This window comes from Perca flavescens, chromosome 1, assembly GCF_004354835.1.
Source record: "Perca flavescens isolate YP-PL-M2 chromosome 1, PFLA_1.0, whole genome shotgun sequence".
NCBI classification, from domain to species: domain Eukaryota; kingdom Metazoa; phylum Chordata; class Actinopteri; order Perciformes; family Percidae; genus Perca; species Perca flavescens.
In genome coordinates, this window is record NC_041331.1 from 14,256,664 (window position 1) to 14,280,760 (window position 24,097).

The window sequence follows — 24,097 nt, forward strand, 5'->3', positions numbered from 1 at the left end:
TTAGAAGGACCTGGCTTTGAATGGTGCATCTACTGTATTTCCACATATAAGTACCGTAACGATAATAGCCGTAATTTTATTCCTTCAGATGTATTAATTTCCTGAAAACTCCCGACTTGATCGGACAAGTGATGGGAAGCTTTACAAAGAGCTTGGAAGCCAATCACAATGGATCTCAAAACCGTACGGGCTCTTACCGTGGGGATTTCTCGTTGATGGTGTTGCTTCCCTGAAGGTCTGACAGCGGCGTACGTGGACTCCTACTGGTCACACCTGATCACCAACAGACAGGTAGGCATCGTGTGAAAAGGCAAAAAAAAACGCACACTCTCACACAAAACAGACATGAAGACAAACACTCAAATCCTTCACACCCTTCCCAAGCAAAAAAAAACAAAAACATGATGGGACACTCCAGTGTTATTGCATTGAGTGTTATGTGCCTTTTTTTATCGAAAATATAAGCAACTGCAGATGATTTAATATTAAAACAAAGATCTGTGAGGTTAATAGTGACTTGCTCTTGTTAGTGTCAAATTATGGAAGATGATACTCCGTACTTAGTTTAGTCTGGACTGTAGGTTTGCGTAAAACCTTAATTTGTTTTTTAAAAACACATTTTGTCCCAAAATCAATTATCTAATGAAGTAAAGCAGGCAGACGCCATTTAGGTGGAACTACAAAAACTGCGAGCAGAATGGGTTTAATTGGCACCCAACAATGTATTCATTTACTGAAAATGTAATTCAATGTGAACTTAACATGATCGAAAATGTAATATATCTGTAATGTAGTAACTTGACCAACAATGTAATAACATGTCCTGACTGATATTAAAAATCACTGTTGACTAAGATAAGAAAAGAACATTTCATTAATATTGAATCAACGGTTTTGTCTTCGTCGCCCGCTTGTGTAACGTTAGCATAGACGAACCAATCAGAGTATGGGCTGGTTCATTTCCCATTGATAGGGATTTTAGTTTAACCTTTGTGTTGTCTTCCCATGGACCATGCAACTTTTTTTTCAGCATTTTTGGTAATCTTTTTTTGAACTTTTTTATCACTTTCCTCAACGTTTTTGTCACTTTGACTATTTGTCACTTTTTCAGACATTTTTGACACTTATTCTGATGTCTTTGTTCATTTTTTTCTGTTCTTTTATCTTTTTTTCCCCCAAATGATATAAAATTGAATAAAACACACAAATTCAATGAAAGTAGTGAAATGACAACATACCACTTGGACTTGAGGTTTACATTTACAAAAATCCATGTCAAATGTTAGTGTTTTCAGTCAAAACGTTATTACAATATCAATTAGGACATTTTAATTCAATATTGGTCAAGTTACTACATTATTGGGTTTTAATACATTTTCAGTAGAATTAAGGTAAAATTGTATTACTTTTTAGGCGTTACTACATTGTTGGGGTGCTACAAGGCTGCAGTTACATTACTACAGTGTGATGGCAGTAACAAGCCTACATTTGCTGGCATACACAAGCATTCCCTCTGAACCAATCAATCATAGTGATGAGAAATCAGAGAAATCTACAGTATGCGAAAAAAAAAAGCAATCGTCATTTTATCAGGTAACTTAACAGTATACCGTAACTTAACAGTATACCGTTTTTAGTGTCATCACTTTGTACAACATTTTCACTCTGATCAGGAGCTGCAGGGTGGCACAAAACAAAAAGATACAAACACATCTGAGTGTACGGAAATGTTTGGAGAGGAAAGGTGACCTGTGAGAGAAGTGTGTGAGGTTGGCTGTGTGTCCTGCACCACGTGTAAAAGCCGCCTTTGAAGAAGTTAGTGATGTCGTACAGTATATACCCTCTCAGTCTTTCTATCACCATCACCAGTATGTGGTATTAGTGACAGGTGAAGTTTGTTGATTTTAGACGAGATGTGCTGTGGTGGACAAGCAACTACTGCCCAACAGACAGGACTGGACAGGACAGCGTGGCTGTGGGACAATATAGACACCTTGATGTGTTAGGCCGTTGTTTCCCTGGACCAAAATTATCTGACAGAGCAACACAACCGTGCATTTCTCTGCTGGCCTTTTACTAGCACAATGTGAGTGACAGAATGGCTGAAGCATGCTCGACAATTACAACATGCAAGACAAGACTAAGAACAAATGCATGCAGGTGCACAAGAAAGAAGGAAGAGGGAGACAGAGGGAGCGGAGACCAACAAGCATCTAGTCTATTGATAGAAAATAAGAGTTGTAAATCAAATCACAAAGCAGAAAATAAAAACTTTTCTCTTTAAGTTTGAATATTCTTATGATTTTGATCTCTTTTGGCGTGACTTTGGCTGCAGTACAGTGCAGTAAAGTTGATGATGTTGGTCAGCCTCGCCCCTACAGTTTCCCAAGTCATGGTCTAACATGAAAGTAAGGAGGAGTTATCGTTGTATTGGCAGCCTTACTGTACTTCTCCTCTTTGCATCTCTGCAGGATCTCTAAGCTTCTCTGATGCACAGGGTGCTGCAGAAAGCTAAAACTATCCACACTTTTCAAAACTGCACAGGGAGCAGCGTCATCATGCCCTTGGAGAAGCAAAACAAAAGAAAAACAAGAGAGAAAAAAACACAAGGAAAGAGAAAGGGGGGGAAGAGAGAGAGAGAGAAAAATGACAGATTAGACAGCGAAGAAGAAGAGATGCAGTCGTCTACTGGAGAGATACCTGTGCAAGACTTCTGGAGAGAAGATGATTGACATTCAAAACTGCAGTTGGTGGCAGCAGTAGGATGGCTGTCATTGTAGTTCTGTGAGTAGGTGTTTGCCCCCCAAAGGCACTTCCATACAATGTCTTCTAGAAGTTTTTCTGTGACCCGATTCTACACTCCTCTTACACAAGGAGGGAGTATTTAAAAGGTAATTTAACTCACAACTTACTTAGCTCTTAATAATAATAAAAAAAAGAAAGAAAGAAAATTTAAAAATCTTGGCATTTTAAAACCTTTAAGTCATTTTGCAGAAATGTTTTAGAAGACATGTAACAGGTTCCCTTGGGTGACACTGATATCGTTAGAGTTCAGTTGGAAGGATTTCTAAAAGATATCTAAGGATAAGCAAAGGATATAAGACTTCTATTTTCACATTACAACATCTAGGTGTAAAACTTAATGTGTAGGGAGGATCGAGAGGGTGCAGAGCGCAAGTCGGATTCATACGACGGCAGTGCTGAAAGAACATCTGACGGTTACATCAACTCTATCTGAGGGAAAAGAAGGCATTTGTAAAAAGCCAAAGCCGAAAAAGGACAAAGAGCAGGAGCTACTGTAAATACATGGCGGCACTATGCACACATACTACAGAACAGAGACTACTGCAACACAAACTATGGCGGAGCTAAAGCAAACTAGAATAACAAAAGAGGACTAAATCGTAACTGCATGGCATGTGAGAATACAGTACTGTGCGTGGCGGGAAAACTGAAAAATTCATGTTTGTAATTTCATGTAGTTTATTGGCTGAACGGAGCTCATTGTTTTTGTTTTTTTCAAGCTCACAAGCCGTCTTTACCCGAGCTGCTTCAGTGGTGGCAGACACTTTTGGCCAATAAACTAAGTTTAAAAAACATAGTAAGAGGAGGCGAATAATCGAATAACCAATATTATGACTATTATCGCTCCTCTGGATTTATTAGTTTGCTAGTTCACCACAATTCCTGCTTTACTAAAAAGCACCTGTAATGCTCGCATGCCATTCAGTACAGTCAATAGCCTTTCCCTCTCTATGGATTCTTTGGTGCGGTTTTGACACAGCAAGCACAGATTTTCATCATTTTGAATATTTATTCTAAAAATAGCTGTAAAATGCTGTAAATTAATAACACAGGCACAAATTAATGAACATCAGTAGATGCCTTAATAGAAAAAAAATGATATATATGACATTTGTTGAGGACATGTCGTCTTTGGCTTTCGATGCTCATAGAATATTTCTCTTTCTACCTCCTACATCAGAACGCACTCTGCCTCACCGCTACAATGTGCATATTAGTGGAGTTTCTGTTAGTGTGAGAGCTCACCAGTCTTCTTCTGCGTGTGTCTCTTCCCAGCCTCTCGGAAAGCCACCAGGGCCCTGAAGTAGGCTCGGAGTACCGCCCAGCGGAAAGTGGCTGACGGGTCGATGCCCATCAGCCCGCAGATGAAGGCGTTCTTGCTGCTCTTTAGTAAAGCTACGATGTCCGGACGCATGTGGTCTGTGTTCTTCTCTCTGAAATCCTGTGTGACAAAGAAAAAGAAGGGTAATAAATACTATTATTTGTTTATCGTTTTGGATACCCATTTGCTTAAGAAATACTGGGAGAATCACTGATGCTGCTTTTGATTTCGATGAAGCTCATTTCAATCAATTTTCGATTTTGACTCAAACTTCTGACGCCCCTATCTAATACTGATGGCCGATAACTTGTACCGGTCCACAGAAGCCCTGCACGTAACTGTATATTTCAGGGGTCTTACATGTTTTTTAGGCCACAGACCCATAACTGAAAGGGAGACGGAGCAGGGACCCCCACAACATATTGTATAAAATGAAGTTGCATATTTAACTGGGCCTACAATAACGTGTAGGGCACACTAAAGCCTTTATAAATACCTTTTTATGGTGCTTGCTTACAATACTATGGTATTAAATTAATAATTACTGACATGCTTATATATTTATACATCATGTTTTAATGTTAAACATAGATAGCAGTGAATACTTGAAGCCTAACTGTATCTGTGGATGGCTACTTTAGTGGCTACTATACCTACAGGCCATTAGCCTGTCATCACTGTTATGTAAATTTAAAAACAAATCACAAAGAGGCCAATTTATCTTTGCTAATAATATGTTGGACTCATGTTTATGTCATATGATGACATATTTTAATTATTATTATTATTTTTTTTAAATGATTCAACAATAACTGCAGTAACTCTAAACGACCCCGTAAGGGTCACGGACCCCCTGATGAAGACCTCTCGTATATATTTTTTTATAGTTTAGTCTTGGGATAACTAATTGTTATTTATCCACATATATAGTGGGATATGTATTTGTTTGACCAGAGCACTCCAATAGAGCAAAAAAAATAGTAAGGTGTAGCTTCAAATGTGTGACTTGAATGTAATCTGGCTTTAACTAATAGCCACGCATATCAATAATACTAGTATGGTATGAACAATGAAGAAGAAGAGGAATATCTTTTTACATTTTTAGCTTTAATAAGGCTGATGATGATGATGATGATGATGATGATGATGATGATGATGATGATGATGTGGGTGTGAATGTGTGAGAAAAACAAACACTTTTCCTCCCACAACAAAAGCTCACAAAAACACTACAAAAACAAAGCAGAGAATGGCTGCCCGTGCCCTTCCCATTCTGTCTGATCAATGAGTCGCTGTGGAAGTGAGGGTTACACTGACCTTGACCCCGTACTTGACCTTGCCCGCATAGTGTCGGATAATGAAGGCGGGCTCCATGACAGCAGGGAACTCGATGTAGCTGTTCCCCTCATGCTGCCTCTTGAACTTATCCAACAAGGTCTGGTTGGTGGCTTGAGGGAAACTGAAATAGAAACACAGAAGAGTTTGATTTGAAGAACAATGGGTTTTTACATTTGTTTAATGTAGTGCTGTCAAACGATTAAAATGTTTAATCGTGATTAATTGCATTAATGTCATAGTTAACTCGCAATTAATCGCACATTTTTATCTATTCTAAATGTCCCTTGATTTCTTCTTGTCCCATTATTTTTTCTCATTTTAATGCTCTTATCAACATGGAAAAGTGGATCGGATTGCATTGTGCTTTTGTCGCCTGGCTTTGACGAGGGGGGGGGGGGGGGCGGGGAGAATTGGCGTCAGCTGTGTGCTCGGCCATCAAATGGTATTTCAGACTGGACCTGCTGCGATGATAGCTCAGTTCACGACGACAAAACGCACAAATCACTTTGGTCTGGTCAATGGAACCATTTGGCAACTTTTTAAAAGTAAACTTTCCATTCAGAATCTTATTGGCATCCATTTTGGCGTCTCTCGCTCGCCATCCACTCAAAACGTAATGTTAGCCTGCTACTCTTTGGCCAGCTCGCAAGCCCAAACAAGTGTTTTTGTTTCCGGTCTAGTTAGATCCGGTGTGGTGTTGTAGTTTTTCTAACGTTACTAGTTGTTGCAACAACATGTGAAAAAAAAACTACAAAGTTTGCTAGGCCAAAAAGAACGTTAATCTTGCGATAAAAAAATTGACGCCGTTAAAATGGGTTTGCGTTAACGCCGTTAATAACGTGTTTAACTGACAGCACTAGTTTAATGTGAAAGCAGTTCAAGAAAAGAGCCAGGAAATCACACTGTTGATGCACTTGTTTAAAGCCCTCAACCAAGTCATGAAGGCTGCATTATAGTAAATCACACTGAAAATGTTCGACAGATTCCTCATCTAATGCTCCAAAACGAGCATGATGAATTAAAGACGTTACTTTTTCCACCGGTCTCTACTCCAGTCAGAACAACAGTTATTACAACAGTACATCCACTGGAAACGGAGAGCAAGTTATCTGATCTGTAACCAGCTTTGACATTTCATCCTCTGACGCCACAGGTTGAGGATTATCACTTTGAGCTGATCTCGGCTCAGATTTCCCTCCATTCCTTTAATATCAAGAGCCAGCAATTCTGCACAAAATCAACAGCTTACAGGAAGGGAAGAGGGGAAGAAAGAGACACCAGGGCTTTTTGGAACGGGGTGAAACCTGAGCTATGAAAACAACACAGCCAAAGACTCAGTGCTTTCCAGCTTTTCCAAGTGGGAGGAATTTGATTCAGTGTCCAAATGGAGAAAAGGGGGAAATAGAGGAAACACTGTTGCATTACAGTCATGAACCTGAAAAAATGTAATTTACTCTGCAGTTTAGAGGGTTTACATTCGAGGCTACTCCATCTTATAGTGATTTGAAGAAATACTTTCATTTAATAATAATTCTTTACATTTAACTAAAATGTGTTTGAAATGTGACAACGTTTTCCATAATGTGTGTAACACAATTCATATTTTTATTAGTTGCCTTCTAGAATGAGCAGTGGGCTCAAGCTGATTTGTCCACGTCCCATCCATTTATTATATATGTAACTGCCTGTCCTATTCAGGGCTGAAGTTGATTCCAGAGGCAGGGTACACCGTGTCGCCAGGCTATCACAGGGCTGACATATACAGTAGAAACAGACAAACATGCACGCTCCCATTCCCATCAGAGTCAACAATTAACCTACTGTAACGCATGTCTTCAGACTGTGGGAGGAAGCCGAGGGACATGCAAACACACACAGCGGTTTCGAACCTGGAACCATCTCGCTGTGAGGCGACAGTGTTAATCACTGCACAACCGTGATTGCAACCGGATTTGTCCATGTTGTCTATGCCAACGTGTGCAGCCGCTTTCATTGTATTATGGCCACTAGGGGGCATAAGAACTCCAAAACAAGAATTGACCATTTCATGGTAACCGTATTAAAGGACAATTCCGGCTCAAAATGAACCTAGGGGTTAATAACATATGTCTACAGAGTTGACCGTTCTCTGGTATAGGTTTTCACGCTAATCGAATGTGTCTCTAGCTTGAAACAAGCTAGCGCAAACCGGTGATTAGCTTATAACACTAGCCTTCGGGGCAGAGGGTAAATCTTTATATCTAAACCGTTAACAAAGCTCAAAATAGCACCACACTTCAACGGTAGCATAATGATGATAATGTACCATTCATGTATACAGGCAGGCGCCATCGTGGGAAAACTGCTGTGTTTGAGCTATGTTACTGGTTACTGGTTGCACGGCGTTCGTCGTTTTCCCAAGATGGCGCCTGCCTGTATAGTGAACGATACGGTCTTTATAAACTATCTTTTTAATAAACTGTTTGTACACTTACAAAGTTCTCAATGCTTCGGTTTATATGTATGGTCCCTCATTATGCTACCATGTGGTGCTATTTTGAGCCTTGTTAGTGGTGTAGAAATAACGATTTACCCTCTGCCCTGAAAGCTAGCTTTATAAGCTAATCACCGGTTTGCGCTAGCTTGTTTCAAGCTAGAGACACATTTGATTAGCATGAAAACATGTTCCAGAGAACGGTCGACTCGGTACACATATGTTATTAACCCCTAGGTTCATTTTGAGCCAGAATTGTCCTTTAATACGGTTAACGTGAAATGGTCAATTCTTTAATCCCTATGCAATCTCCATTTATCTCTGTTTATCTTGGTTTTTAGATGCTAAAAATTCAACTTTCTTTACCAGCTAGTCACTTAGTCTGTCTGCCATTAGGTGCTGTGCCATAATACCAAAACAAGGAGCTGAAAGAGGCTAAAAAGCTCTGTAGGGCCCTTTCACATTATATGGAGTTGTTTTATTTGTTTTAAATATATAAACATGCAGCCTACAGTGGTGAGCAAACATGATGCTCTACAGCACTGGTTCTCAAACTGTGGTACGAGTACCACTGGTGGTACATAAACTCCCTCTAGTGGTACGCGGATGGAATCTTGGATATATTTTTTAAAAAATTAAATTAATTAATTTAAAAACATAATACTATAGAAATACTGCAACATTTCGAATCATAATACTTAAACTATGATCAGTTAAATGTCAATTAAAGTAAGTGTTTCCTTACGTGCAATTATTTGTGTTTCGATATCAACCTGCTACGCAGTCACGTTCATGAACGGAGTGCGCATACATCCATAATTAGTTAAGAGCTGGAGGGACGGAGGAAGTACAGCATGTCTGTGGCTCTCAACAATGTTTTTAGGAATAAACCTGTCTTCTGCGTGAATTGTCCGTAGCTGAATAGGGTAGGCCTATGCTACTCTATTTTAACGTGGGCCATAACGGTGGTACTTAAAGAGCCTAATATTTTCTGAAGTGGTACAAAGTGGTGTAAAAAGTTTGAGCACCACTGCTCCACAGCTTATGGATGCCCATTTGGAGTTTTTTGTATGTATTTTCACCGTCACCTAACAGCTGACAGTATAAAGACAGACAGGAGTCAAGGAGAGAGAGGGAGGGAGGGGGTGCTACATGCAACAAGGGCACCGCTGGAATCATACTGGGGTTGTGCCAGTTATATGGCATGCATCTCAACCATTCAACCATCAGGCTGCCTGTCAATTTTGCTATAACCTGCCTGAAGCCATTGACGGTTTACGTGACAGGAAAATGAAACTAGTTTCCAAAAGAAACAAACTAGTCCAACAGGAAGCCAGACAGGCGGAAAGACTCACTTGCACTCTTCATCCAGTAGGTGAAACAGCGCTGTGGGCTTCTTGCTGATCAGGTTGATGCAGCCTGTGTTGTCGATGTAGTCGATGTTGTGCCAGCTGATGCCCTCTGCTCTGTATTCCTCCTGCAGGGACAAACCATACAAACAGAAGGGCTCGGTGTCAGTGTTACCTTCAATAATAAAACTTTGCTTCTAAGCATTGTAATTGGTGATGTTGAAACTGTAGACTTTTTCTTTGGTTGCATTTCTTATGTCAGTAGCTCCTACTGAATAAGAACACTGTGCCTTATTTCATCACATTATGTAGCAAATAAAAAAAAATAAAAAATCACATCTGTATTGTACTTTTATGTTTTAGATCAGGGGTGTCAAACTCATTTTAGCTCATGGGCCACATACTCCTAATTTGATGTGAAGTGGGCCAGACCAGTAAACAACTCCAGAAAGATCAGAAACTTTATCTGCCAGGATATTAATCGGAATTATTCAATTACTAAATTCTTGGAAAATATTCTCTGAGATTAAAGTGGTAAATTTGGAATTGGAATTAATTACTTCTCTGCAATTTTCACACTTTGCAAAGTCATCCGGTGGGCCTGATTGGATCATTTGGCGGGCCGGTTCTGGCCCACGGGCCATATGTTTTAACACCCCTGATTTAGAGCCTCAAAGTCTGCGTCAAATTCAGTTTTAGGCCATAAGGCGTACAGTATATGTGGTATCAAAGACTCTAGACACCCAAACAAACAATATTAATTATCATCGTGCCATCAAACACAGACGACCAGTCCCATGTGGGTCAGCCTGTTTTACATGTTTCAATCAAAGCAACAAAGTAGTTTGCATGCCTGCTTTCATGTCGTCTCCCTGTGCTATAAAACACTCTTCAGAACTTGGCAGGTCTCTTGGTGGTTTAATAATGAGAGAAGCATTCAGAGCATTTATCATTAATTCTTCCCCATACGTGTTATTTTCCTGTGTTCCTGGGAAAGAGATTTAACAAATAAAGACCTTAATCTATGAGGTTTAATCAAAATCACTGGAATCTCCTTTACTCTGGTTTCTTCTTTTGTTACCCTAAAAAAAAGTTGATTACTGTTGCTTACTCCACAACTGGAGAATAAAGCTGACAGAGATGATGACCTTCTTCTTCAGTATTTGGTCAAATAAAAACATTGTTGAGTGCTGATCGTGGAAAAGTGTTGGCCATTCTTGTAGAAAAATGTTTGCAACAGTTTGACAGAATCATTCTGCAATACATTCTTCTTCTTTTGCAGTGATTTGTAGTTTGCGCCAGCTCTCTAAATACAAGCAATCCAACTGATTCCATTTGACTCTTATCAACAAAAGATTTATTGAACTGTTTTTTTTTAACTAACTATATCCCTCAACACCGGCTGTTACTCCCCCACTGAAAAGTGCAGCTGGTTGGTCATTATGGACACATTACAAAATCGGAAAGAAGAGACGTTTTATTTCAAGACACAAGACAGCGACAGTGTTTCGTCCGTGGTAAAAGAACCATTTGTCCTGTTCTTCTTTAGGAACATTCGGTAACACTTTACTTAAAAGGAATCTACGTAAGAGTGACATGACACTGTCATGAACACAGTCATGACACATGAACTCTAAACCTAACGCTAACCCTAACCATAACTTGTCATGACAAAAAACCGAATGACACTTACTAAAAGAAGCGTTATGTCATAAACGTTTATGACTTGTTTATAATCTTTATGACACGTTCATGACAGTGTCATGTCACTCTTATGTAGATACCTTCAAGTAAAGTGTAACCGAACATTTAAAGCAGCCATTTATGGGATGATTGTGAATGCTAACTTTTAGTGCAACAGGAAGACAACAGCCATAAAGTCAGCAGTCAACTGACTCCGTAATGTCAATAACACAGCAATAAATATCTAAAGGTTGCCTCGATTAGCCACCATAAGCTACTGGTCATCCCAGACCAAGTGAGGCTGTAGCAGCAAGACATCAACTGAACAACAGTCTATTTTACTGCTTATGAGCTTAGTTTTTCATTTGTATGAAAAGGAATGTGTCATCTTGTCTTTCAAAAGTTTAACTTTAACATCAATGATCAGGTGAAATGCAACTACTGCAAGTATAGTATATTTACTCAAGTACACATTTGAGCTACTTAATAGAGATGTTCCGATACCGATACCAGTATCGGTATCGGCTCCGATACTGCCTAAAACGCTGGTATCGGTATCGGGAAGTACTGGAGTTTATGCACCGATCCGATACCACATAATAAAGCCCTAAAGAAAATCTACATTAAAGTAGTTTATTTATGTTCTTTTTCCGTTATAACTGACTGTCAAACTGGAGAATAAAAGAAAGTTCTGTGGCATTCATTGTTTGTGTTTGTTCATGTTTCACAAAGAGTTTAACCTGAGCCAGACCGACAACAAAGATATAAATTATATCACATCCATACAGGGATAGTAGTATACAGCTGTTAAAACATAATGAAACATATGACACTCTGGTATCGGATCGGTACACGGTATCGGCCGATACGCAAGTTCAGGTATCGGAATCGGTATCGGGAAGCAAAAAATGATATCGGACCATCTCTACTACTTAACTTGAGTATTTCCATTTTATGCTACTTCCCACTCCATATTTATTTGACACTTCTAGTTTCTCTTTGCATGAAGGATTGTTTATATGATATGATGCAGTACAACAATAAAAAGGCTTGCTCTTACATTTACCATTAGTGAGAAAAACAGAATAATATAATATTCTATAACAATATAACACTTTTGAAGGCTAACGAGCACTTTTACTTTTTATACTTAAAGTACATTTTGCTGATAATACTTGTGTACCTTTAGTTCAGTTAAATGTTGATTTCAGAACTTTTACTTGTAATGGAGTACTTTTAGACAGTCATATTACTCTTTTAACATTTTTTTTTTTTTTTTGTAAAGGATCTGAAACTTCTTCCACAGCTGAAAATGGCCAAAAATCTTTCCAAAAAATATTGATGTTTTTTTTTTTTTTTTGCCTTTTTAGACAAAGGTTGAAGAAGGAAATAAAAACATGGTATGAACAAAGGTATAACTGAATTACGTTTTAAACTGATATTGCTCAATGTTCCGTGTCATCTGTGCACTTCTGTGACCTTTTAGTTTAATGTCTGGCTGCAAACCAAATGTCCTCCTGGATAACAATAAAGTTAAAGCTGTACAACTTGTGCGTCTTTCCATCCTTTCACAATATCAACATCTCAGAACGTGATCGTTGTCTTTGATGAGTAACTTACTAATGACAGGTTTTTACTCTTGTGTCGTTTAGGAACACTTGAGACACACGCAGGCTAAAAAAAATAAAAAACTATAAAAAGGAACACCTGTGCAATATAATCCAATACCACAGCCCTAGAATAAACATTTGTGATGCTTATAACATGCAATTTGTGTGTCAGATGGGTGCTGACTCAAGTCTTTGGTAATCACTAAGCTATGGTTTGAGGGGGTGTTGTACTGTATTGGATTGCATTATATTGCACAGGAAACGGTATCCACCCCCCCTCGACATGCCTCTAAATCATCTTCCATCAACTGCTGTGATTCACTCTTATTTTGACTCAACTAACCATAACAGGTCTCCAAAAAGCGCAGAATCAGCTTTGACAAGGCTGCTCTACAGATTGTCTTCATATCTTGTCTACAGTTGGTGCTAATAGTGTTTTATTCATTAAGCCCAAACATTATATTATAAATGATAGCCCACTCGGTCCTATGTCTGTCATCACAACCATCTGATGCTTTTAATACGTAAACTTGCTGGCTTCATCCATCTGTTAAAGTGATGGTCTTGGTTTCATTCAGACATAAGAGAGGGAGAGAGCAGTGGTCAGCTAAAACTACACGACAGCTGCCCTTGCTGCCTATTTTCCAAAGTCCGACAGTGCACACGCATCGGACGATTTTGGGACTCTCATTTGTTCACATGCTGGACATGCGTGTTAAGAATTTTGCTGGATGGATTTGTCCATACAGTTGGTATGAACGAAAGTCAAAACTATAGGCAGAGACTGTTGGTCAAATTCTTACTACTGTATGAGGTTGTTTTTTTTACCTCTTCTGCCTCGTTGCTAACTAACAGAATCAAACTTAAAATCGTTTCTTTCATGGTGATTCGTAGATTATTAAAACAGATTTTATTTTCTTTGTGAAGAAGAGATAAAGACTGAATTAATTAGTGGTGGAAGAAGTTCTCACTTGTAAAAATACAATTACAAATCTTACTTAAGTAAAAGTATTAGCATCAAAATATATCTAAAGAACTAAAATTAAGAGTAAAAAAAAAAACTAACTCTAACCCTAACCCATTACAAAATGCAGAATGCCCTATTTCAGAATAATATATATATCACTGGATTATAATTATTGATACATTAATGTGTAAGCATCACTAGTCTTGCAGCTGCTGAAGGGGGAGCTAATTTCGACTATATATACTGCCAGGTAGTTTAATCCAGAATAAATCCAGAATTCACTCTAGCATGGAAATTGTACTTCTCATAATAGTGGTAACAGATTTAAAAGTTAGATAATAGCGGCTGACTGTTGTACACCGGCTTAGATCAACTACCAATTTGTATCTTCAGTTAAGATCAGTGCCAAACTGCTAATTGACTCATGATTATACTGTATTATTATAGTATAAATATTATTATACTAACATTCTCTTCTTCCATTTCATGTCTTTAAACAATGTGATTTCTGGCAGAGAGGTTGTTTGAAAAGGTCGGAAAACAGAGCAAAAGAAGAAAATAAGTACTATTCCCCCTTAAAATGACCATCAATTTGCCCTTAAGCAAACCACTTAGCCCCTAACTGCTCCCGACAGAGTGACTCACTGGCCGGCAGATGAATGGAAATATACTGTAACTGCAGACGAGGGTGTGAAGCTGGTTTCAGCGGAAATATGAAGCATGCCAACTCTTTCCAACTTATCCTGGTTGAATCATTTTCAGAGGCTTTCAGGCTGCCTCAGTGGTGCACATCGATTTTTCCACACACAACTAATGCTATACTGTATCTACTGTAGGAAATTAGGACTTTATAGGACCAGAAAACAGGACTGTCGAGGCGGTTTGATCCATGGAAAACATTAGAAATCAATAGAACACATTTACTGTTCAAATGCAGAGTAACTGGGTGTTGTGGGGGGGGTCAATATATTGGAGATCAGGAAGTGGGTGGACATCAACTCCTTATCTGATTGAATGGTTGTTTACTGTAGCGTTTCAACCATCTGACAAAACGCTCAATGACAGTCCATCAGCTGTGTGCGCACACCTATGATATACAATATGTACAAGCAGAATAAGTTTAGACTAATCCAGTAGTAAGTAAAGAACGGCCACTTCTGGGCAGACTGGATGTAGTGTTAACTTTCCCGGTGAAAGAAGTAAACACAACCTCTGCAGGGAATAAACTTGAACCTGTTGTTTCTTAAACTTTGTTATTTTATCACATTATCAATTGTTACTGGTGCCCATTCTATAGTGTTTATTACAACAGAAGGTATTTTAAGAAGATAATTGGGTTACACTTGAAGTTATCTACATAAGAGTGACGTAATAAGAACGTGGCATAAACATAAACAAGTCATAAACGTTCATGACATAATGCTGTGTCATTCGGTTTTTGCCATGAAAAGTTATGGTTAGGGTTAGGGTTCATGTGTCATGACAGTGTCATGTGTTCATGACAGTGTCATGTCACTCTTATGTAGATACCTTCAAGTAAAAGTGCTACCAATAATTGTGTCTCCTATAGCCCCAAAAAATCTGAAGGGCGTGTGTTAGCCAAATAGGGTGTCAAGTTACTCTTTAATGAATGGAAGTAAATGGGGACTGGATGACTTCAACATAAAATCTGGGAGGAACAAGGAAATCCAACTAGGACCATTAGGAAAATGGTCATGCATCAAAATAAAAAAAATAATAGTCTTTAGTATACAACATTAACACAAAAAAGAAGATGCAGCTCACAGACAAGGAACAGGATGCATTTAAAGAAAAGAACACCGTGGAAAACGGTTTTGCTCAAGGCTAGATCTATTATGACCGGTGTTACTGGACAGGAAGTACTGTGGGATTCTAAGAAGTATTAACAAATAGGGCTGCAACTAACGATTATTTTAATAATCGATTAATCTGTCGATTATTTTTTCGATGAATCGATGAATCGGATAAAAAAAAAAGCATTAATTTACATCAACTCAATACATACTTGTTGTTTTAGTTAATAGTTGTAAAGGTAAGTAACCCAAATAGCAGATACAGACAAGACACACAGACAGACACACACTTATTCATTAAATTATTACCATCATTGTAGTAAGTGCAAGTTAAGTTCGTTTATACACCACACACTATAATATTTGTCAACAATAACTGATATGGGACAAAGCACATAATATATACATGACAACAGATTGAAAAATTAATGGGCCAAAAAAGGCGAGTGAATAAAACCGTGTCTTTAGTCTTGCAAACTATACCACCCCTGCTTTATTACGGTTATTAACGAGCTAACGCTAGCTTGTCATGCTAGTCAGCTGGATAACGAGTAAACGGCAGCACCAGAAGAGCTACTGGAGGGACGGTACGTTCCTCACTTCAGACCGGAACAGAAGTAGGATAGTGTAGTGACTTTACCCTGCTGTTGAACTCCCTTCCTCCTCATCAAGGACTCCAACATGTTTACGTTTTAGACTCATCACCGTGGTGCGCCCGTGCCATGCCGTGTCGCTTTTGCTTATCTTGCAATTAACACGTTTTTGATTTATTTAGTGTGAAATGCTCCCACACCTTGGATGACTTAGGTTGTACTGATTTCTCTGCCTCCGCCGAGTGTTTCAGAACAACGTTACGGGTCTCTCCGGTCTCTCTCCGTATTTCCTCTACCCCGCTCTGCTCTTTTTTTCTTTTCTTTCGCTCCGCGCTGCTCCTCTCTGCGCTTTTTTTTTATCTCCGCGACTAGGTTGCCGAATAGTTGCGCGACACAACGAATCGATAATTAAATTCGTTGCCAACTTTTATAGTAATCGATTGTTATCGATTTTATCGATTCGTTGTTGCAGCCCTATTAACAAATACTGGCAACTGAAGTCTCAGAGTCAGTGTAAAGAAGTGAGATATTATTACAAGATTATGATCGCTAACAGCTTAAACATAGACCGTGAACTACTTAAAGATACTAAAGATTTTTGTAAAGGCTTTTCCTGGCCCCATAATATTTTGTCTGATCTCAAAGCTGTTTTACAAGCAAGAAGCATTCTTCAAGGAAGAAATCTTTCGCAAGAATGAAAAGACAATGTTGGGGGGGGCGGGGTGTTGGGAAAAAGCACCGACTGACTGGGTGCTTAAACTTTTTTTCAAATTAAAAAAACAGCACATGTGAATAATGTGTGCATACATAAATGTCACATTTGTTCCCTGCAGACGTTGCATTAAAACATGCATGGACAACTTGTTTGCGTTATTAAGCTCTTAAATTGTGATTCTTGGGTCATAACATTAATTCAAAAACTATCAGAGCATATGAAGAACAAACATCTTAACGCAATAATTCTGCATCACCCTTAACTGAACCTCCAAAAACAAAGAAGTCTTTGAAGTCTGTTGTCATGACATACATCTACACTGTAAGTCTTGGCATATTTATGACATGGGGGTAAGACAGGGTTTCTGAACAACTGCCTTTGTACAAAACCGGAAAGACTGAGGACTTCATGTCTTGGTGTGAACAGCATGGAAGCCCGCAAACGTGTCAGGGCAGGTCTGTCAATCTCAAGGTAAACACAATGTTTAACTTACAGGCAAATCTTACAGATCCATGACTTTAAAAAACACCCCTTTGAAGTTATTCAGCTCACTTAAGAGAACATCCATCCTAAGTCGGGGTGGTCACAAGGAGGGTAAGTTAAGTCATACGGCTGTCAGCAACCCTGTTGCATAATGTGATGAAGAATTCCTCCATTGTTTCAGTGTCATTGTAATGTACGTGCACTGCTCCGAGTGAGAAGCATGAGGGATTTCCTTGGAAATGGTCAAAGCCAAAGAACTTAAGCAGGTAGCTCTACAATATGTTAAAATAACAGTTGCAATCATACAGTAGCTCAGAAGTTCAGCTGCCAGGCAAAAGCCTTAAACAGGACGCCAGTTGACCGCGAGAAAGGAGAACTTTTAAGAGAGGTCTTACTTGTTCAAGCTTGAAGATGTGCTGGTTGAAGTAGTGCTGGAGACGCTCGTTGGCAAAGTTGATGCAGAACTGTTCGAAGCTGTTGTTCTCATAATCCTCAAACCCAAAAATGTCGAGCACTCCAATGGACAGGATCTGAGGATGAAAAAAAAAAAAAAAAAAAAAAACTGTGTTGTCAGTAAGGGTTTTAAAACTTTGAGTAAAGGTGACAAAAAACTACCGTAGTAAAACTGTAATACTAAAATGAATTTAAGCGACAGTTCTCAAGTCAAGTTACTTTATTTGTCCCCCAGTGGGGCAATTTGTTATGCAGCAGGTAGTATAATAAAATCATACACAATCGTAAACACAATACAGAGATTGCCTACCTTGCAGGCAAATTTAAAAACATAAATAATAAATCAAAGTTCTTGTTATGTAATTGTCCATGCGTGAGAATCTCTCAGACTTGAACTTCATATTGTGTCTAATTAAGGCGGTTGAACTCTCAATGGGTCGTCCCACCTTGGTGGTCTCTTCCAGGTCCTTGATGTTGAGCAGAGCGTGGTTGATCCTGAAGACAATCCAGTCAAACAGAGCACTGTACAGGGACTTCGCCATGGAGTCTCGCACCGTACCAGCCTGCAGGTAGACACATACACAATCTCTTCAGTGTTACTCCCACTGGAAATTAGGACTGGGTATCGAATTAAATACTTTTTAGGCACTAACCGTATTCCCTCTGAAGTATCAAGTATTGCAAAATGCCTCGTCGTTCAATACCTAATTTCAATACCTAAGGAGTGAATCTCATCACTGTATTGGTATCGACATTATTTTAACGATACCCAGCCCTACAGGTAATATCTCAGTTTACAACATTTGATTAGGAAGGTAGGAGCATGAGGGACACAACTGTTTCAATGAACAGCATTATAGGAGAGAAACTAATTTATTGTGTGATGTCCTTTTACTGTATGTGTTGTTTTGATTTGTCCTTTGTCTCATTTCCATTTAAACGTGTTTCTTTGTTATCTATGCTCACTGGATTCATTTTACGCTAGTTTTTGTAAAAAAAATTTGGTTAAGTGATACCTTAGAGGAATAGTTTGGCATTTTTGGAAATCTGAGATCGATACCACTCTCATGTCTGTACGCTATGCTATGTGAAGCTAAGCTTAGGATAGAAACTAAAAACCGTGAGCCTGGCTCTGTCCAACATCTGCTTAATAGAACCTCTATGCTCACTGATTAACATATTATATACTGTATACACACACAGACACAGACACACACACACACACACATACAGACACAGACACACACACACACACACACACACACAGACACACAGACACACACACTTTTTAGGGGGTTATGTCCGTCCCAGTCAAGTGTAGGAGGGTTTGTTTCCTTTTACAGAGTCAGGCTAGCTGTTTCTGCCTGCTTTCGGTCTTCATCCAAAGCTAAGCTAAGCTCAGCTAAGCTCAGCTAACCGTCCACCAGATTTCGCTTCATATTACTCGTACAGACATGAGAGTGATATCGATCTTCTCATCTAACTCTCAGCAAGTAAACCAATTCCCTAAATGTCCAACCATTCCTTTTAGTTTATGAAGCTTATTTGTGCAGAGCCAGAGGTTGGAAGAGTCATCCATTATAATACAACTTCAGACATCATTTCTGAGTCATGGACTGAAGCTCAACCCTCCACACATCTGTATTGTACATTAGCTTGGCCTTGTAACACTGCACAGGTCCGGCACAAAGAAACCCCCACAGTGAATGGTGGCAGAAAATAAAAAGGATTTATATTAGGGTCAACATTTGAAACTCAGACATGACATCTCAAACAAAACTGGCCCAGTTTGCAAAAGGTTATTTAAAAAGAAGTCAAGATGTGCAGACAGTTGCATTTGTCATTTATAACCAAACATATATTATAGTTTTGAGTGTAAATCCCATCCTCTCTGTAAGGTCAGCAATGCATCTGCATTGTCTTTTCACTCAGAACTCTTACTGGAAAATACATATTAAGCATTTATCTTCTCTACTGAAACTTTGCCAAAGAAGGCACAGACATGCTGGCAGACAGCACTGTCACAGTAGGACGTCCCTGAGGCCATTTTAAAATGGCATTACCACATCAGGTTGAGTCATGAAATCTGTCAAACCGATCGACTGTGGCACAGACAGTATAATCTGCCAAGTTCTGATGGACATGCTGCAGAATGTTACATTTTCAGTCATGGCCTAATGGAAATATTAGCTTTAATAGGCTAGACATAGACTGTATATACTAAAGGCTCTGCTGCTGGGAAGACCAGCATGGTATTCAGATGACAAACATTAAATATTTGGAAGATAAAGAAGAAGATCTAGAAAGAATAGTGTGCTGGATCAATGTTGTGTGCTCATTTTATAAGCAGGGAGATTATTTGACAAAAGCTTCTTTGTCAAATTCAAGAAAAAAACTCTTCCAATCCCCGTATCCGCTGGAAAGATTTGACCCTGCAGCAGCAAAGGTGAGCTGTGGTCTTCAAAAACTAAACAAACCATGAAGTGGCTACTCAAAGTTAAAATGGCTTTGTCTCTAAATAATTAACGAAGGTATTTTTAGCAACCACAGACCAAATATGCCTTCCATGAGTCAGGAAAGATATTATTTTGTACCCCATGCATACTGTGGTCTAATGACCCATAAGCTTTTCATTATTTAGATGAAGTTGGACTTAAAACATTCAGCGGGAAACAGCCTCATAACTGACAAAATGGAGAAAACACATTACAGAAACGCTTAGATTTCTTTAAGGTTTCAAAGTGTATGATTTCGGTTTACAGGCAATGAGATTCTTGTGACTGTAAGAGCAATATTTACACAGAGACCACCCAGTGAGCTAGCAAAACAATCACTGTTTGTCCATATGAAATGGTTCCTAAATATCCAGCAGGTCATTATGAGGTTGTTTTTGATGGGAATCTGTAAAAGGCCAACATCTTTTGGGAGAGTCTGTGGTAAAATACTGCTGAGATTGTTTCCTTGGGTGAATATTGTGAGTGATTTGCACTGGAAAATAAGAAGATCATTCAACCTAACTCACTGTATGTATGCAAGAAAATATTTAACACTGATTTGACATCACTGGAATGAAATTAAAAGTTTAGGCATTATGATAAGTTTAAAAGTTAACATTATCTGTGTGCATCACAGTAAAAAATGGCCATATTCAAACTATATCCATGTTGTTACCTCTTTCTTCTCTTTCAGACGGCTCTCATCCACAGACCGTGTTTGTTTTCAATTAAAAGTGTAGAGGGACTTCAAATGAGTGCCCTGCTCTCTAAACCTACTGAAGGACTTACTGCATGTGTGTTTGGAAGTGTGTTGGTGTGTGTTCATGCGGGGGCCACAGACTGAAAGAGCTGCAGAAGAGAGAGAGAGAGAGAGAGAGAGAGAGAGAGAGAGAGAGAGAGAGAGAGAGAGAGAGAGAGAGAGAGAGAGAAGCAGGAGGAGATCTGGTCCTGGTGCAGGCTGTCCTGTAAACACGGCCGGGTCAGATTGAAGAGGCGAGGCTGCAACGCCATTATTGAGCTGGCAAAATGCCTTCAGTCGCTCTACTGAGAATGATCTTTATTTAAACTTTAGAAAATGCATACAAGAACTCCTAAGTCTTTAGGTCTGACTCAAATTCCATACTACAGTATACACATTAACCTTTATAGTGTATCATTTATTTTAAGTCAATATGTCAGAACATATATAACTGTTTTATATCAACTGGAAGTGATACAATACTTAAACCACTGGATGTCAATACTGCAATGTTCAAAAACAAATGCCAAATAAACTTAAGCAACTTTTAAGTTTAACTTGAACAGACAGCAAGATTTCTTTCCAAAAACTTATTTTTGTCTCCAGCTGTAAGCAGCTCCTCCGGTTATTCTGTGCAATGCATTTTGGGAGGTGTTTGGTGTTTTAAGCCCCCAAATACGTCTTCCAGGCAGCGTTGCCTGGTAGGCACTAGGACTAGGCAATGGCTAGGGTTAGGGTTGAGGTTAGGGTTAGGTGCCTTGAAGTCGACGTTGGGTTAGGGTTAGGAGCATTTTTGGACAATAGTGGACACTATAGGGAGCACAAATATAAATGTATATCTTAGTAGACATACTGGCTGTTTTGAGTGTACTCTTTATTTTGAGCTGAGTGCTGGTACGCAGCCAACAACAAATTCAAACTTTAACATTAGACTACGGTTGAACCCAATACATTAGTTGTGTTTACTCAGCTCAGTTTTACATTTTCAGTTATTTACACTCTATGTACGTGATGGTGCATCACAATAAAATGGGCAATAATGGAGCATCACTATTGACAGAATGCAAATGCAGCATTCTCTGATTTGACCTCTGAATCTCCCATTTCTAAAGAGCTGACTGTCAGTTAGCATAGAGATGAGGAAAGTTATTGGAGGATGCAAGATTTTCAACAAGGTCTCACAACCAATTAGAGTGTATAATACTGAATATTAGCCCGGTTACAGAATGCTGCACACTTGGAAAACCAGTGAGGGAATCTACTGTAGTTCAGCTTGTGCAGGAGTCTGGAGCAGCACTTTCATTTTTACCCTTCAAGCCCTTCTTGCTTTAAACCTGCCAAACTATTTCTACAGAAAGTAACATGGACGGGTTTTCCTGGTCTACTTCTACTTGGGAGCAGGAAAGTAGCAGACTTGTTTTTCCATCACCTGTAAAGAATTTCACCACCTGGGACTTTAATTTAAATCTTTTCTGCATCTGCATTACATTCACCATGATTAATATTGCACACTAGTCTGATAGTATATACTGTATGCTAGCACTACTACTAGTAGCAGAACCATCTCACCTCAGACAGTTTGTAAGGGACAATCAGCTTCTCCCCGACAGTAACAGTCTTCCGTGTTGTCAGAGCTTCAAACAGCATCTCTTCCTTGACCTGAGGATCATGACAGCGAGAGACAAAGGAAAATTAGTTAAATGAAAGAGAAGACGAGAAACCCATCATTCCCATTATCGTTTTACAAAGTAATAGCAACGGAATCCTGGATCATCATAAAGTGTTGGACTTGTTCAAAGGAAATCGGACACTTTCCATTGAAGTTGCTTTGACAGGGTTTAAGTGCCTGTGTGCACGGTGACAGCTTGAAGAAGTGCTTTTGAAAATCTGCAGCAGCAACATAACCGTATCCTCATAAGTCTACACAAGTTAAATGTGAGACGGGCAATGAGGATGTGAATACTGCGAGATTCTGAATTGGCCACAAACAATAATTATCTAATACAATACTTCACATTTACATTACTGAGATATTACCCAAGTACCAAATACCATTAGGGCCCAATGTGGTTTGTATTTATCAAGTACTTGAGGCTCCAATGGAAATTTAAATCAAACTTTAGCTGGAGAGTAATATGCATAGTATGTCTCTAACCTTTCCAACCTCCCTCGACAAAGATAACACAGTACAGCATGTGGCTTTATGCCGGTTAACGGAAGGCTACGAGACGAAGCTCAATCGCTCCGAAAGACTCTTGGATGTGTAATCGACAAAGAGCTTCTGTTGAAGAGCACATTAAAATGACCCTGAGACGCAGATAAATACCCAGTATACAAATAAGTGCTGGTAGAAAAGTCTGGTTGCACTTCATGTCACTGGGAACTTAATTATTCAATAAATAGAAAGGCATCTTTGTGTGCATGACATAATTTAGAGTGGATAACTAAAGAGCAAAAGCATTTTATCCTGTCCAATCTTTTGCACAGGGCACCCATATTTAAACCACGGCGATCATGTTTGATTTTATCTAAACTCATACAATATTTTGTAATTGCGAAAGTAGTCGCAGTCAGAGCAGACATATCATGTTAGACTTTTTTTTTTTTTAAATCTAATTGCACATTTAGAAATTATGCAGGAATAAAAACTCCCAGTTGCAATATTGTGCAGTACCTCCAGCAGTTCTGAGACGACAGGTAGCACCTCTAGGTTACAGATGTCGATCGAGTCGTCCCTGTAGGTTTTCCTCTTGTAGCGGATGTTGCCCAGGTGAAGGATGGCCGACAGCAGGCAGAAGATCCTAAACAACAGTTCAGGAAACTGGTTAAAATACTGTTTGCACTGTCTGTAGCTGCAGTTAGTCTCAAATCTGTGGAATGCTTTGATTTTATTAGTGCAGATTTGGTTGTAATAATGATGAAATTGAAATTGACATTATGGTATTGATGGCAGAGGTGTTGATGTTGAATGGAGTGGCCAACAAGGCTGCGATATTTATCTGTACGTTCTATGCACAGCAAAGCTGTCACTAGGGACTATTACAGTGAAGTCAATCTTATCTTTGTGTGTTTGTGTGTGTTTAACTATATTCGTGGGGTCCAAAAACCGGGGTCCAAAATGCTGGACCCCACAAGTTTAAAGGACTGTTTGAGGGTTTAGACTTGGTTGTAGGATTAGGTTAGGGTAAGGGGCTAGAGAATGCATTATGTCAATCACGGGTCCCCACAAAGATAGTGCCACAAAGCTGTGTGTGTGTGT

General features: G+C 39.1%; 1 protein-coding gene across 4 annotated transcripts in view; it reads right to left on the reverse strand.

The window, feature by feature from the left end:
- Positions 1-24,097, reverse strand: part of myo9aa (myosin IXAa) — a 131,892-nt gene that overhangs the window by 30,942 nt on the left and 76,853 nt on the right. For 3 of the 4 annotated variants that reach the window (XM_028573510.1, XM_028573527.1, XM_028573501.1), the window contains 9 exons: positions 23,513-23,639; positions 22,408-22,497; positions 18,051-18,167; positions 17,547-17,681; positions 9,293-9,414; positions 5,444-5,585; positions 4,051-4,246; positions 2,444-2,563; positions 198-273 (listed from right to left, as the gene is read on the reverse strand). In XM_028573510.1, coding sequence (XP_028429311.1) covers positions 198-273; positions 2,444-2,563; positions 4,051-4,246; positions 5,444-5,585; positions 9,293-9,414; positions 17,547-17,681; positions 18,051-18,167; positions 22,408-22,497; positions 23,513-23,639 — 1,125 coding nt within the window. The remainder of the gene's footprint in view (positions 1-197; positions 274-2,443; positions 2,564-4,050; positions 4,247-5,443; positions 5,586-9,292; positions 9,415-17,546; positions 17,682-18,050; positions 18,168-22,407; positions 22,498-23,512; positions 23,640-24,097) is intronic. The other variant, XM_028573518.1, reaches the window with a different exon arrangement.